We start from the raw sequence: 14,379 nt of genomic DNA on the forward strand, positions 1-14,379 counted from the left end.
ATAGCGCGGTCTATCTTTTTCTAACTGACGTATGTCTGCGATATCCTCTTCCATTACATAACTTACTGAGTGAATTTTGGAAAAGGGTACAGAGTGCTAACATATAACTGAATTGTATAAAAAAATAACCATCTTGACACACTGGGACCTGTGTGGGCCCCGTTTTTGGGCCCTTGCTCCATCGGTTTGTCCTACATCCCTCTGACTCAAGAATCCCATAGATGCAGAAATTTGATAAATGTGATGTGTATTCCTAGGAACAGGAGGGCCTGTTCTACAAAAACCAGATACCACTTTTATGACTTTATTATGGCAAGCATAAAAAAAAACCACACATAAAAAACCACGTTATTGATAAGCTTTTATTAACGCTGAACACGGACAATCACACGGATGTCATGCATGCTGAACAAATACTGCGCAAACACCAAGTACAAACAGCACTAGCGGTTCTGCCAGGCTACTGTTACAGGGCAATGTGGAAAAAATACAAAAAAAACTTATGGTGGCTAAACTGCCAAGTTCTCGCTTACTCAACTGTTCAACAAATAAACCTGAAGCTGCGTAGGTTGCAGGTGATTTTCTGCACCACACAATGGAAGGGCAATTTGGACCGAGCTGGGCAACAAGCTGTTATCCTGCAGGGCCACCAGACATGGCTGGCATGTGGCATAACTGTAGTGATATGTTGTCACTTTATTGGAAGATTCACTATGGCACATATACCTTGCACTCATGTAAGTGGAGTTTTTCTATTCTTGACCCACTAGAGGTCGCTGATCCGTAGACAATCGAGGAGGTCTGACGATATCAGCGGATCTGCCATAGATTACATAAATGTGACAACACCAGGAAAGATTCAGTAACGTCAACAAGACAAATGTTCTCCTTTAAAAATGTCTACTTATCGTAAGACTCAATGTGGTCAAGAACATCACTAGACAAATTTAACATACCAAAGCATATAGACCGGCAGACTTAAAACAAAATGAAAGTAGTACTACTTCAACTAACAAGTAATTAATTATCTGGTGCAATTCAATAGGACAACACAAAATGTCACTTTTTTACTATTTTGTGACGTGCTATTTGTCAAATCTTCTGGTTTCCCTGAGAAAAAAAAATGAATGTTCTAGATCTCTGCTACTGGTTTACAGCTTCCGTAGCTGGCCACGTGTTGCACAAAAAAAAAAGCCGATGTATGTGATATTGCAACAATCTGACCCAAAACAATTGTAGGAGAAAACAAAAAGAATTCTATTAGAAAAAAAAAAGTGAAACAATCTTCTAATATTTAGATAACAAAAATAACACCCCAAAAAAACAACAAAAAAAAGTGATAATTGCTGACATTGTTAAACATCATTACAAAAAAAAAAAAAAGTCTCCAAAATATAGTATTCAAGTCTCTTTACAGCAAAGACTTGAGTACACAGGCGTGAAAATACAGCAATGATAAGGGGTATAAACGTAGATATGTTCAAATATTTTCTCAACAAAACATTTATTCCAGTGCGGCAACAACCAACTGATGAAGAGTCCCAGAATGTGTCCGTCAACCCTCTACCTTTCACAAAGAACGTGACAGAAGCAGGACCTGTAAGGACAAACACACGATGAGATTGCACACTGTGTTCACATTTGTGACGGTCTAAAGTTAATCTGAAACTGGACTGAAAAAGAGAATGTTTATCCTGTATAATAAAAGATTAGCACAGTTCCTCAACTCTACAGATCAAGTGTTTTGCGCGCTGGCGGCACTAGATGGCGCCCGATGGAGTAATTCAATTTTGGGAGCACAGAGCCAGCGCTGACACTAGTGTTGCATTGTTCTGCTGTTTTGATGGGCTGGTACCTTCTGTAGTTGTTTGATAGACTAAAAACATTTCTCCTCTAGCCATCAATCATGTCAGCTCAGCTGAAAACCCGCTGAGAGACAGAACACCTGATATTTTTATCTGTAAATATTACTAAAAACTCAAAGTCACCATGATTTATGGAAGAGTGGGGGTTTCTGGCTGTGTTTTAAAAAATTGTTGACTGTCGCACTACACGTGCCTTTCAGTAATGGATGCCAGGGTGCTTGAAATTCTACAAGGGCTAGTGTGCAATGGAAGTCATGAGTATGCTAGTGGTAGTAGTATTTTAACCCATTCAGTGGTGTTTTTTTTTTTTTAGGGAGGGATCCCCACTGAATGAGTTTTTTTATGGGGAGCGCACCCTAAAAAAACCCCAAAAAAACAAAAAAAAAACACTCTCCCCGGGTCCGGGCAGCGCCGCTGAACTGTCAAACAGCCACTGCCCATCCCTGCGCCCCGTCGCTGCCCCAGGCAACCGGCTTGTCATAAGCTGGCCCCGTAGGCTGTAGTGGAAGTGGGGGGGGAGGCCCAGCGGAGGAGAGGGAGCTGCCTGAGTTCAGCGATTAACTCAGCAGCGCTGCCCGACTCTAAACAGTGGCAATCCCGAGAATTTTCCAGGCTTGCCAGACTGGGCACTGAGGCACAGCCCAAAAAATTCTCAGGATTGCCACTGAAGGGATTAAAGCACCAACACTTGTAAGGCTCAGGCATGCTTGGATCAGTAGTTTACTATGTAAAATGCTTATATTTCATTTTAGTAATTCCATTTACTGCACCATGGGGGCCTTGGCAAGCTTTAAGGCCCCCATACACTAGTGTAATTTGGGCACTTTTCACCCAATTCTGAAGTATCGGCCGCATAATTGGGCAAAAAGTGGGCAATCGCATGCGTTTGACATCCTATCCGATCCGCGGTCCCGTTGGACATAGATAAATTGGATTTGTGTTGCATCTAATTTCCTTTGAACTCCCTCTGCGATCCTTTTACATGTGCTAAATCGCATGTAAAAGTGGACAAATCGCTTGGAAGCCCTCCAGGGGAGTTCAAGGGAGATCGAATTTGACTTTTGCCTCAGACAAGTTGGACTAGAGCACAGGTTCTCCACCTCGGTCCTCAGGACCCCCACGCAGTGCATATTTTGCAGGTCTCCTCACAGAATCACAAGTGAAATAATTAGCTCCACCGGTGGATCTTTTAAAATGTGTCAGTCAGTAATGTGTGAACCTGTGCACCTGCCGGGTGAAATGGAAACAGTGAACTGTGTGGGGTTCTGAGGACCAAGTTTGAGAACCCCTGGATTAGTGTAGGGGGGGGCAGTTAGAGCTCTCCAGTGTATGGTTGGTTCTCCTAATGGAGGGGTGTAGGTTTTTAGCGATACTAGCATAATACATTTTAGTGAATCCAGCCAGCGATAGAGGCAACAGGTGCGCCTCCTAAGCACACAGACTTATTACACGGGCTCATTTGCTGGGTATGGGTAGAGTGGAAATGAGCAATTTGCGATTTGGTTCTATAGACCCGAGCATTCACCTGGTAACACACCCCCCCCCCCCCCTTTAAAAAAAAAAAGTGAATACCTGCCATGTTCTACGTTCACGCCGGCGGCTTTCTTTTCGCAGCCAATTTTGAACTTGCCTCTGCGATAATTTCTGGGATAGGCACGCCGCAAAGATATCCCCCTCTGCTCTGCCTCATCTCTTCCAACGTATCTGTGATCTGCTGACTGCAAGAAAAGATGCCAGGGGTAGTAGAAGAGTCCAACGCAAAGCCCAGTAACCCCATGCATTACAGTAGCCCTTACCTCGGAATATCTTTGTGGTGGTCCATCAGATAACTATACACCCTTTGGAACTGGTAGAAATTAAATCGGTTAGGAATGACGATCATATTAAACTCAGCCGCTTCTTTCTCCAATTCTGCCATACTCCAATCCTCCAGTCCAAAAGTGCCCACAGGAATACAGGTAACGGGGGAAGAGTAGAACATTCAATTAGGAAATCCCAAATGAACATTTCAAGAGTGCTGTGATTACAACCAGGATGTACGGTGCTGCTTAATGCCGACTCAAGCTCGTAGAAAAGAGCGTCTATAATCCAACAATTAAAAGTTTCTCTGTACTATGCGTTAGAGAACGGTTGTGCTAAACCTCTGGATTAGCTAGGAATAGGACAACTGATATGACAACGCCTTAAAATGAATGGCATAACGGACTTTCCAGAGGGGAGCCGGATGCTGTCCCGACAGTCGGGATTCAGACGGTCAGTATACCGGTATTGGAATCCCGAGTGTTTAAATGCCTGACAGATGGGATCCTGACTGACAGGGGCTATTCCCCCTTGTGGGTGTCCATGCCCCCCCATAGAGGGAGAATAAAATGTGTGGCAAGAGCAGTGAGCCAGCAAGTGGACTACCAGTCGGTCGGTATTCTGATGTCGGTATACTGACCGTTGGAATCTCAACTGTCGGGTCGGCATGCCACACCCTTCAAGAGGACCCCAATCAAAAAATAAAAGATCACGGTACCCAGATGTGGGATCCAGACAGCAGTTGAACCCATGTCCTCTAATAGAATATTGCTATAAACAGCGAATGCTGAGTCCTGAACGCTGCCGAATCCATGATAACAGGTCAGTACATACATTACATACATCATAACATGTATGTTCATATGTGCTAAGTACCCACTGCACTATGTGGTCGGGGCTGGTTACCACCCACTGCATTGGAAAACCAGGTGTTTACTAACAACTCACTTCCCCTAGCGTCATACAGGTACTTGTCTACCACCCCCCCCCCCCCCCCCCCCGGTAACGCCCCATTACTACCTCTTCCTACCTTACAATGCGAGCCCACACAAGCACAGCCCACACCTTCCTCGCCCATGATTAACGGAACTACGCCATTATTTGTGTCTGTGTAGTTCTAGGCCAATTGGTAACTTTGTTATGGTAACCTGTCTGGATCACACCTCCGTACAGCTCTGTGCAACTCTCTGGGGTCCAATGAGTAGGATCATACAATTTTACTAAATATTTTGTTTGCATTTTCTTGTATATTGCCATAAACGTGAACATTATAGTTGTAAAAAAACACAACCTAAACATTAATTTATCCTCAGCCCATTCTGAGGTTTATACACCTAAAACAAACAAACCAAAAAAATATATATATATTTACCATTAACGTATATGGTGGAGGATCTTCTTGATGACCAGCAACACTGGTGCTCACACAGGTTTTATCTGTAGATTGGGGCAAGACTCCTGCGTTGGAGATGGTATTTGTAGGGGTTTCTCCTTCCATGGTCACACTGCATGGGACAAAGGATGGAACTCTCAGAGGTGCCGCGGGCTTGTGGATAGATGACCCCGACGTCAGTTCTGCCAAGTTATCAGGGGATGAGGATGCACTGCCACTCACAGCAGTTCCCTCTTTACACAGAGTTGTCGAAGTATTTGCTACAGAGACTGTGTCAGTGTTTGATGTGAAGAAAGTCGCTGGTTTACTGGCAGACTGCGCTCCAGTCGGCTTATCTATTACTTCTCCTGCACTGCCCTCTCCTGCCGATACCAGTGTACTAGAAGTTTGGTACTTGACAGTTTTCTGCCCAGCTCTCTTACCTTTGCTTTGGGCGCTTGCGGAATACACCGGTTTTGCTGACTTGGCTGGCATGTAATGGCTACCCAGTAAACCAACGTAAGTGGGTGCATTAGAATTCATAGTAACATCTGGAGTGAAAATATTGGTATTTGCCATCGGAACCTGTTGGGGACCAGGACCACAGCTGAGTGATGGACCTCGAGGATACATATACGGAACGGCCATAGGATATGGTGTGCTGCTGTAAGCCATGTTTGGGTAAAGCGCGGGTAGCACCCAATGACTGCCAGGAGGCAGGGCACTAGGGCTACTGCTGTAAGAAGCAGCTGGAAAGACTTTATGGATGTTACTGTAAGGAGAGAAGCCATATTTGCTTGGCACGCTCATAAGGAACTCTCTTCCGCTTTCACCACCTTGCGCTATAGGAGTGTTGCCCTGTGGGCCTGGTTTGGGGGTCTTGTCACATGTCGCTGGCTGGGAAGGTTTCCATTCTTCCAACTCCGTGGTGCCAACCTTCACTTCTCCTTGGGGCACAGCTTCAGATGTTTTGAATATTAAGGGCAGATTGCAGCTGGAATTCTTGACAGCACGGACTTTTAGTTTTTTCCCCCAAAGCTCCTTTCTGTCCATTTCTTGCACAGCAGCTTGTGCATGCTCTGGACTCGTGAAGATCAGTACACCATACCTTGAGGGGGGGGGGGGGGGGGGGGGGGGGGGGGGGGGGGAGAGAGACAAGAACCACACACACAAGTAAATGAAAAGGTGCACACTTACTATACACTGTAGATCTGTGCGTCAATAACACGGCAAGGCCCCATTTACTAAAGGAGACTATGAACACAGCACCTACTGTAATGTGTAATGCAGTCCCGAGATAGCCCTACGTGTGGGTTGCCGGGGCGATCTCGGATGTTGTTTTTTTTTTTAAAGGGGCAATGGTTTACAAGGCAAAGCCATGCATTGAAAAGGATTGCTCCTTTAAAACAAAAACAAACCATCCGAGATTGGACAGCATAACCCACGTACGGCAATCTCGGACTGCGGTACATCCCGCCTTTAGGGTCTATGTTCTTTACAGTCTATGTCAAATGGTTAAATACCATACGGGAAGAAAATAAATTCTATGCAACAATATAGTGTATAATATATATATATATATATATATATATATATATATATATATATATATATATATATATATATATATATATATATATATATATATATATATATATATATATATATATATATATATATATATATATATATATATATATATATATATATATGTGTATATATATTAGTGTATAGGATCTACTGATTGTCTATGGACCGTGACAAAATGAAATGGCAGCAAATGGAATAAAATCGTTCAGCAAACTATTACAACAATGCTGCCCCAGCATAACAATTAATATTTTTTTCATAAACAAAATTGAGAGCCAGTAATAAAAGGTGTTTAATAAATTGGTTAAGCCCCATAACATGAGCAAACTGAAATCCTGTACTGCATATTATAGGGGTTGCTAAAAGCCTGTTGCTATGTTCCTCAACTGACCGTGTCTTTTACACTCATACATCCACTAGCCTCCAAACTTTCAAGCGTTCCCTGAGTACTCACCTCTTCAGGCAGCCTATCATATACCGGAACCCCCACATAACCTCCAGTAGTGTTCCCTGAGTACTCACCTCTTCAGGCAGCCGATCATATTCAGGAACCCCCACATAACCTCCAGTAGTGTTCCCTGAGTAATCACCTCTTCAGGCAGCCTATCATATACCGGAACCCCCACATAACCTCCAGTAGTGTTCCCTGAGTACTCACCTCTTCAGGCAGCCTATCATATACCGGAACCCCCACATAACCTCCAGTAGTGTTCCCTGAGTAATCACCTCTTCAGGCAGCCTATCATATACCGGAACCCCCACATAACCTCCAGTAGTGTTCCCTGAGTACTCACCTCTTCAGGCAACCTATCATATACCGGAACCCCCACATAACCTCCAGTAGTGTTCCCTGAGTACTCACCTCTTCAGGCAGCCTATCATATACCGGAACCCCCACATAACCTCCAGTAGTGTTCCCTGAGTACTCACCTCTTCAGGCAGCCTATCATATACCGGAACCCCCACATAACCTCCAGTAGTGTTCCCTGAGTACTCACCTCTTCAGGCAGCCTATCATATTCAGGAACATCCACATAACCTCCAGTAGCATTCATATCTAATTGCATCCACCTGATGGGACTGCCATGCTATGGAATTCTATACAGTACTTATGTATCCCTCCTATTATCCTTATAAATTGTTAGCTTGTGAGCAGGGCCCTGCTACCTCTATGTCAGTTTGTTACTACACAGTTTGTTTTATCACTGTTTCCTATTGTAATAGGAATATGCTGCGCTATATAAGAAACTATAAAAAAAAAAAACATTTAGCCTCAACAGGACACCCAGAGTGACAGGTCCTGCGCAACTAGGCTAGATCAGGTGGGACATGACTAGCATCCACCAGGAAACCCTGCTGGTTAATTTAATATGATATACTTGCATACTGAGTCTGTATAGGAAGCACAATGAAAAAAAAAAAAAAAAAAACCTGCGCCATCATAGCACATTGTGGGGTAAATGTATGAAGCAGTGATGAGAAGTGAACAAGAGGAGCTGTGGCCCATGGCAACCAATCAGCAGTGAAGTAACATCTATAATTTGCATAATGTACAATTATACAGAGCAGCTGATTGGTTGCCATGGGCCACTGCTCCTCTGGCTCACTTCTCCCTTAACACTGCTTCATACATCTAACCCTCTATACAGATTCAGAGACTCTGTTGCACACAGACTTACAGGTGTTGCAATATTATAAATAATTGGAACAGTCTCCTGGTGGGTTCTAGCTGCATGTCATTGAAACCGACGCATTTGGGTAAAAAAAAAAAAAAAGAAACTGACGCCCAATGCTAGCAGAGTCTCACTGGACCTGGCTGGTAGTTTGACATTCCTGTAGCTAAAATGTATGGAGACACATCTGTATGTACATAGTCAAGAACGGAAAGTCATTACTCAAAGAGTTTCCACCTCTTCAAATTCATCTACACGTTTAAAATAACTAGAAAATGTTACCTGGACATCATAGAGGAGTCTTCAACACAAACTCTCAACACCTTATATTTCTGGAAAGCATTGAACACCTCTTCCTAAAAATAGGAGTGGAGTAGAGGCAAATAAAAATCGATAAAATAAATTGAAGAAAGGTCTAGAAGAGAAGAATCCTCTCATCTACTAATGCAGTAACACTTCAGTAATAAAAAGGAACAGAATTACAGAAACGTAGGAGGAGGAGACAGAACATTGTACTAAGGAAGCTGGATGAGAAATACAAGAATATATAAAACAAGAGGAACCGATGAGCTCTGGTAGGAAATCTAATGTCCTCATTAAATCAAAAAGTTACGGATTATACTTACGATAATTCCTTTTCTTCGGAGTACTTCATGGCAGCCATACAATGGGTTCATCCCTCTCTCCCCTTACAATTAGACAGGTAGTTTTTCCCTAGGACACGCCCCCTTCTTCCACCAGTACATAGCCAGCACCTTCCCCCATGACTCCAGTCTTTTGACTCGTCTCCGCCACCGATCCTAGGGAAAAACACAAACACGGGGGGGATAATAATACAGGCTGCCATGAAGTACTCCGAAGAAAAGGAATTATCGTAAGTATAATCCGTAACTTTCTTCTTCTTACTTCATGGCAGCCATACAATGGGATATACCAAAGCAGTAGGGTGGGCTACAATACCTTAAATCAAGGCCTGATGTAGAACTCTGCTCCCAAAAGATTCTTCAGCTACATGCAATGCATAATGTTTTGCAAAGGTATGTATGGACGACCATGTCGCAGCTTGGCATATGTCTTTGACCGAGACGTTAGCCTCTCTTGCCCAGGAAGTTGCCATTGCCCTAGCCGAGTGTGCCTTTATACCTTCTGGAACTTGTCGGCCAACTTTCTTGTAGGTGAAACAAATAACTTCTTTGAGCCACCTTGAGATAGTTTGTTTTGAAGGCGCAAATCCTTTCTTTGCTCCTTGTGGAATCACAAACAACGATCTCGTTTTCCTGAAGCTTGCTGTACGATCCAAATAAATTTTGATTATTTTCACCATATCCAGCGTATGAAGATCTTTTTCTCTTCTAGTGGATGGATTTGGAAAAAAAACAAGGCAAAACAATATCTTGACTCATATGAAAAGATGAGACTACCTTCGGAAAAAATGAAGGTTTGGTTCTTAGGACTACTTTGTCCTGAAATAACTTAAGGTAGGGTTCACAACATAGTAACGCATGTAACTCCCCTACACGTCTTGCCGACGTAATAGCGACCATAAACGCTACCTTCCACGTAAGAAATTTTAGCCCAGCTCTCTCACATGGTTCGAATGGGTTTGCCATGAGACCGTTTAGTACCAGATTGAGGTCCCACTGAGGAATCACAAGTCTAACTCTTGGACGGATTCTTTTAGCTGCTTGAAAAAATCTTTTTATCAGTCCTTGGTCTGCTAACTTCTTATCCAGTAGAACACTGAGGGCTGAAACTTGTACCTTCAGAGTTGCTATGGATAGGCCCTTATTAAAACCTTCACAGAGGAACTGTAGAACATGCGCCAGTCTAGCCTTGGGAAAAGGAAATCTATGTTCAGACCATCCCGCGAAGATCCTCCAGATTCTATAATATATATCAGAGGAAACTTTCTTCCTTGCTTGAAGTAGCATGTCTACTACGACTGCTGACAGGCCCTTATCTGTCAGTTGCTTCCTTTCAAATTCCATGCCGCTAAATGAAGTTTCTGTGGGTCCTGGCACATTACTGGGCCCTGCATCAGAAGATCCTGTGACACTGGAAGAAACCATGGCTCTGCCACCGCCATGCCCTCTGCCATCGGGAACCAGGCCCTTCTGGGCCAATATGGGAGAATAACTATCGCCCGAACTCTCTCCGATCTGATCTTCCACAGTACTTTGTGTATAAGTGGGAAGGGTGGGAAGATGTATACCAGGGAGAACTGCCATCTCTGGGACAGGGCGTCCACGCCTTCCGATCCTCGTGCCGGGTTTCTGGAGAAGAATCGTTGAACCTTCGTATTCTCTGGCGTCGCCATCAGATCTATTTGTGGCTGGCCGAATCTGCGCACGATTTGTCTGAAGACTGAGTCCTTCAGCTCCCATTCTCCTGGCAGAATTTGAGTCCTGCTTAGGAAGTCTGCCAGCTGATTTTCTTCCCCTGGCACATGTAATGCCGAGATGGATCGGAGATGTTTCTCTGCCCAGCCCATGATCAACCGGATCTCTTCTAGCAGTGGGCGACTTCTTGTCCCCCCCTTGCTTGTTGATATAAGCGACTGTCGCTACGTTGTCTGAGAAGACTCTTAGGTGGGATTTTCCTATTTCGCCTGAGAAGAACTTCATGGCCATGAAAACTGCTCGAAGTTCCCTGTGGTTGGATGATAGATCCGATTCTTGGACGGACCAGATACCTTGGGTAGTTTTGCCTGAGCAATGTGCTCCCCACCCTGTGACGCTTGCGTCTGTTGTCAGCACTACATACTGTGGGCTTGAAAGAGACATTCTTCTGACCGCCATGTCCCTGCTTTGCCACCACTGAAGTGACGACACCACTGATCGAGGGAGTGTGATGTAGCGTTCCAGAGAAACTTGGCTTCTGGTATAGGGTAGGAGATGCCACTGTAGTGTCCTCATATGCCACCTGGCCCATGGTACGACCTCCACTGTTGAAGACATCATCCCTAAGAGACTTATTGCTAGTCTCAGCGGAACCTTCCGATTCCCTTGGATTACCTCTACCAGCTCTTGAATCTTCTCGCATCTCTGGCCGGACAGGGTGACCTCGAACCGTACTGTGTCCACGATGACGCCTAGGTATTGGATGGTCTGTGTAGGAGACAGATGGCTCTTGTTCCAATTGATCAGCCACCCGTGATCTTGTAGGAACTGGACTACTATTTCTGTATCTCGGACGGCTTCTGCTTTTGACTTTGCTGAGATAAGTAGATCGTCCAAATAAGCCCATATTGCTATGTTCTTTCTCCTTAAGCACTCTATCATGACTACGAGTACTTTTGTAAATACCCTCGGTGAGGATGTGAGACCAAAGGGAAGGCAGGTAAACTGAAGATGTTTTCCTCTGACGCAGAACCTGAGAAATTTTCTGTCTGGTATATAGATAGGGACATGGAAATAAGCGTCTCTTAGGTCTATAGAGACCATGTAGTCTTCCCTTCTCAGACCCATAAGGATAGTCTTGGCTGTTTCCATGTGGAACTTGCGTTTCCAGATTCTGGCGTTTAGATCTCTTAGATCCAAGATTGTTCTGAAACCTCCAGAACTTTTTGTTACCACGAACAAACGGGAGTAGAACCCTAAGCCCTGCTCTGCCTCTGGGACCGGCTCCACGGCCCCCGAATCCGCCAGATCTCTTATGCTCAGGGCCAATGCTTCCTGCTCCGCCCTTAAAACTGGAATCCTTGAAACTAAAAATTTTTCCCTTCTGGGTTTTGAAATGAACTCTAGGCGGTATCCCGTGGACACCACTTCTAGAACCCAGGTGTCTTGTACCGTTTGTTCCCACACGTGGGTAAACTGCAGCAATCTTCCGGCCACCTGTAAATTGTCCACGGGACACAACTTGTCACTGTTTCTTATCCCCTCTTTTGACAGTCTGTCGAAAGAAGGCTCTGGAAATACCTGAGGTATATCTCTCCCGAAAAGGCCTCCCGGGCCTATAGGCTCTGGCTTGTCTGAAGCTTTGCCTGGGGAAATAATTGAAACCTCTTCCCCTTTTATCTTGGGGGAGTCTCACTGACTTCCCCCCCGACATCCTCTGTATCATCTGGTCGAGTTTGCTGCCGAAAAGGAATTCCCCCTCGAACGGCAGGGTTGCCAGTTTATTTTTAGAGTGGGTGTCTGCTGCCCAAGACTTGAGCCACAGGGCTCTCCTTGCCACCACTCCAGAGGTCAACGCCTTCGCTGAGTAATACAGCACGTCTAGGGATGCCTCACATATATAATCAACGGTAAGTTGGATTTGTGCCAGACTGCTGATCATTTGCTCTCTAGCCACCCGTTCTTGTAGGTCCTCTTGTAAAGAGGCGCACCATATCCTAAGGGCTCTAGCCAAGGAGGCAATAGCCACTCCTGATTTGATAGACGTGGCGCTAGAGATGTGCAGCCTTTTTAAAGCGCTCTCCATACGCTTCTCCATAGCATCTTTAAGAGATGCCCCGTCCTCAAGAGGAATCGTAGTTTTGGTGGTGACTTCGGACACTGCCGCATCAATTTTGGGGATACTACACCACTTTAGAAATTCTGCATCCTCTATGGGGTACATCTTCTCTGTCCTTTTCAAAGGCCCAATCCGTTTGTCCGCATTGGACCACTCCTTAATTAGGATCTCCTTAACCATCTTGTGCACGGGAAAACACCTCCCCTTTCTTGACCTGTCCTCAAACAGAGCGTCATACTCGGTTCTCACTGGTTGTTTATAGTTCAGTGTTTTATACAGTTCTTTAAGAACCACCTCCACCAGCTCTAAATTAAAGGACCGTTCCTCTTCCACTAGTTCACCGGCCTCTGTGCCGTCATCCCCATCATCATCATCATCATCAATATCTGCAGCCGCAGGTAAATCACATTCTACATCCAGACTGGTCTGTGACCTGGACCTTTTCCCCTGATATTCTTTCTTGGAGACAAAGTTATCTTTCATCCAGGCCATAAGCTCACTAATCTGGGAAACAGTCCCAATACTGGTATCCGCTCCCTTGTCACAGCTGCGGCACAAGGAATTCTCTCCAGTGAAAATCTTATCACAACCAATACATGTCTTGCTAACATGTTTCTTCTTGGCCAATTTCTTCTTAGTCCCCACAGGCACACTAGAAGATTAAATAACAATAATCACTAACTACTCTGCGTAATTTTACATATATAAAAAGCTCAGTCCTCTGAGAGGACCTACCTGGGCAGCAACGTAGAAAGTTTTTGAGAGGCTTCCTCCTCCATGTCTCTGGTACCACGGGGCTTGCAAACGGCACAGCTAGCACGAGGAAGCGCCTGTAACACCGACCAGGCGCATTAAGAAGGCTACTTCCGCCTTCCGGCAGCGTCAGGCAGCGTGCGCGTCATCCCGACGCTTGGAACGCACGCCCGCCTGACTTCCTGCCCCGTGGACCGCAAGGTTGCGTCACAGTACTGCGCGGGGACAGCGTGTTTGGTCAGAGCAGCGCGCCCTGACATCGGGAGCCCAGCACGCGCCGCACAGACGCTTCTGTCTGCCGGCGGGGATTTAACTAAGAAAAAACCTCCGGGCTCCCTCCGCTTATCAGTACCCGCAAACGAGGTACATGCCGCCGGCCAGACCTCCTAATGGGAACGGCACCGCCACCCCAACGCTGCCCAGGACTGGCAGCGTAACGCCTACCAGTAGGTAAGAAATAAAATAAAATAAAACCTGTACTACACTGTCTATCTGTCTAGGAGACAGGAAAAAGACTGGAGTCATGGGGGAAGGTGCTGGCTATGTACTGGTGGAAGAAGGGGGCGTGTCCTAGGGAAAAACTACCTGTCTAATTGTAAGGGGAGAGAGGGATGAACCCATTGTATGGCTGCCATGAAGTAAGAAGAAGAAATACTCCATTATACTATGATAGCTCTTGGGGGAAACCAATAACGACAATCAGCAACATCAAAGTGGTCTAGAGCAGAGGTGGCCAAACCGGTCTTCGGGATCTACCAACAGTTCATGTTTTCCAGACCACCTAGCTCGGTCACAAGTGCAGTCGTTACTAGCGGTCACATTCTCAGACATGTGCTGCATTCATTCCTAACCAACACATTCTACAGAT

General features: G+C 45.1%; 1 protein-coding gene across 4 annotated transcripts in view; it reads right to left on the bottom strand.

The window, feature by feature from the left end:
• Positions 1-348: 348 nt before the first annotated feature.
• The window catches only part of RBM44 (RNA binding motif protein 44), a 39,551-nt gene continuing 25,520 nt past the window's right edge, over positions 349-14,379 (bottom strand). For 3 of the 4 annotated variants that reach the window (XM_083154513.1, XM_083154512.1, XM_083154514.1), the window contains exons 13-17: positions 8,583-8,656; positions 5,038-6,145; positions 3,662-3,792; positions 3,438-3,583; positions 349-1,597 (exon numbers count right to left, since the gene is read on the bottom strand). In XM_083154513.1, coding sequence (XP_083010639.1) covers positions 3,454-3,583; positions 3,662-3,792; positions 5,038-6,145; positions 8,583-8,656 — 1,443 coding nt within the window. In that variant the 3' untranslated portion in view covers positions 349-1,597; positions 3,438-3,453. The remainder of the gene's footprint in view (positions 1,598-3,437; positions 3,584-3,661; positions 3,793-5,037; positions 6,146-8,582; positions 8,657-14,379) is intronic. The other variant, XM_083154515.1, reaches the window with a different exon arrangement.

This window comes from Crinia signifera, chromosome 7 (assembly GCF_055691185.1).
Source record: "Crinia signifera chromosome 7, ASM5569118v1, whole genome shotgun sequence".
NCBI classification, from domain to species: Eukaryota; Metazoa; Chordata; class Amphibia; order Anura; family Myobatrachidae; genus Crinia; species Crinia signifera.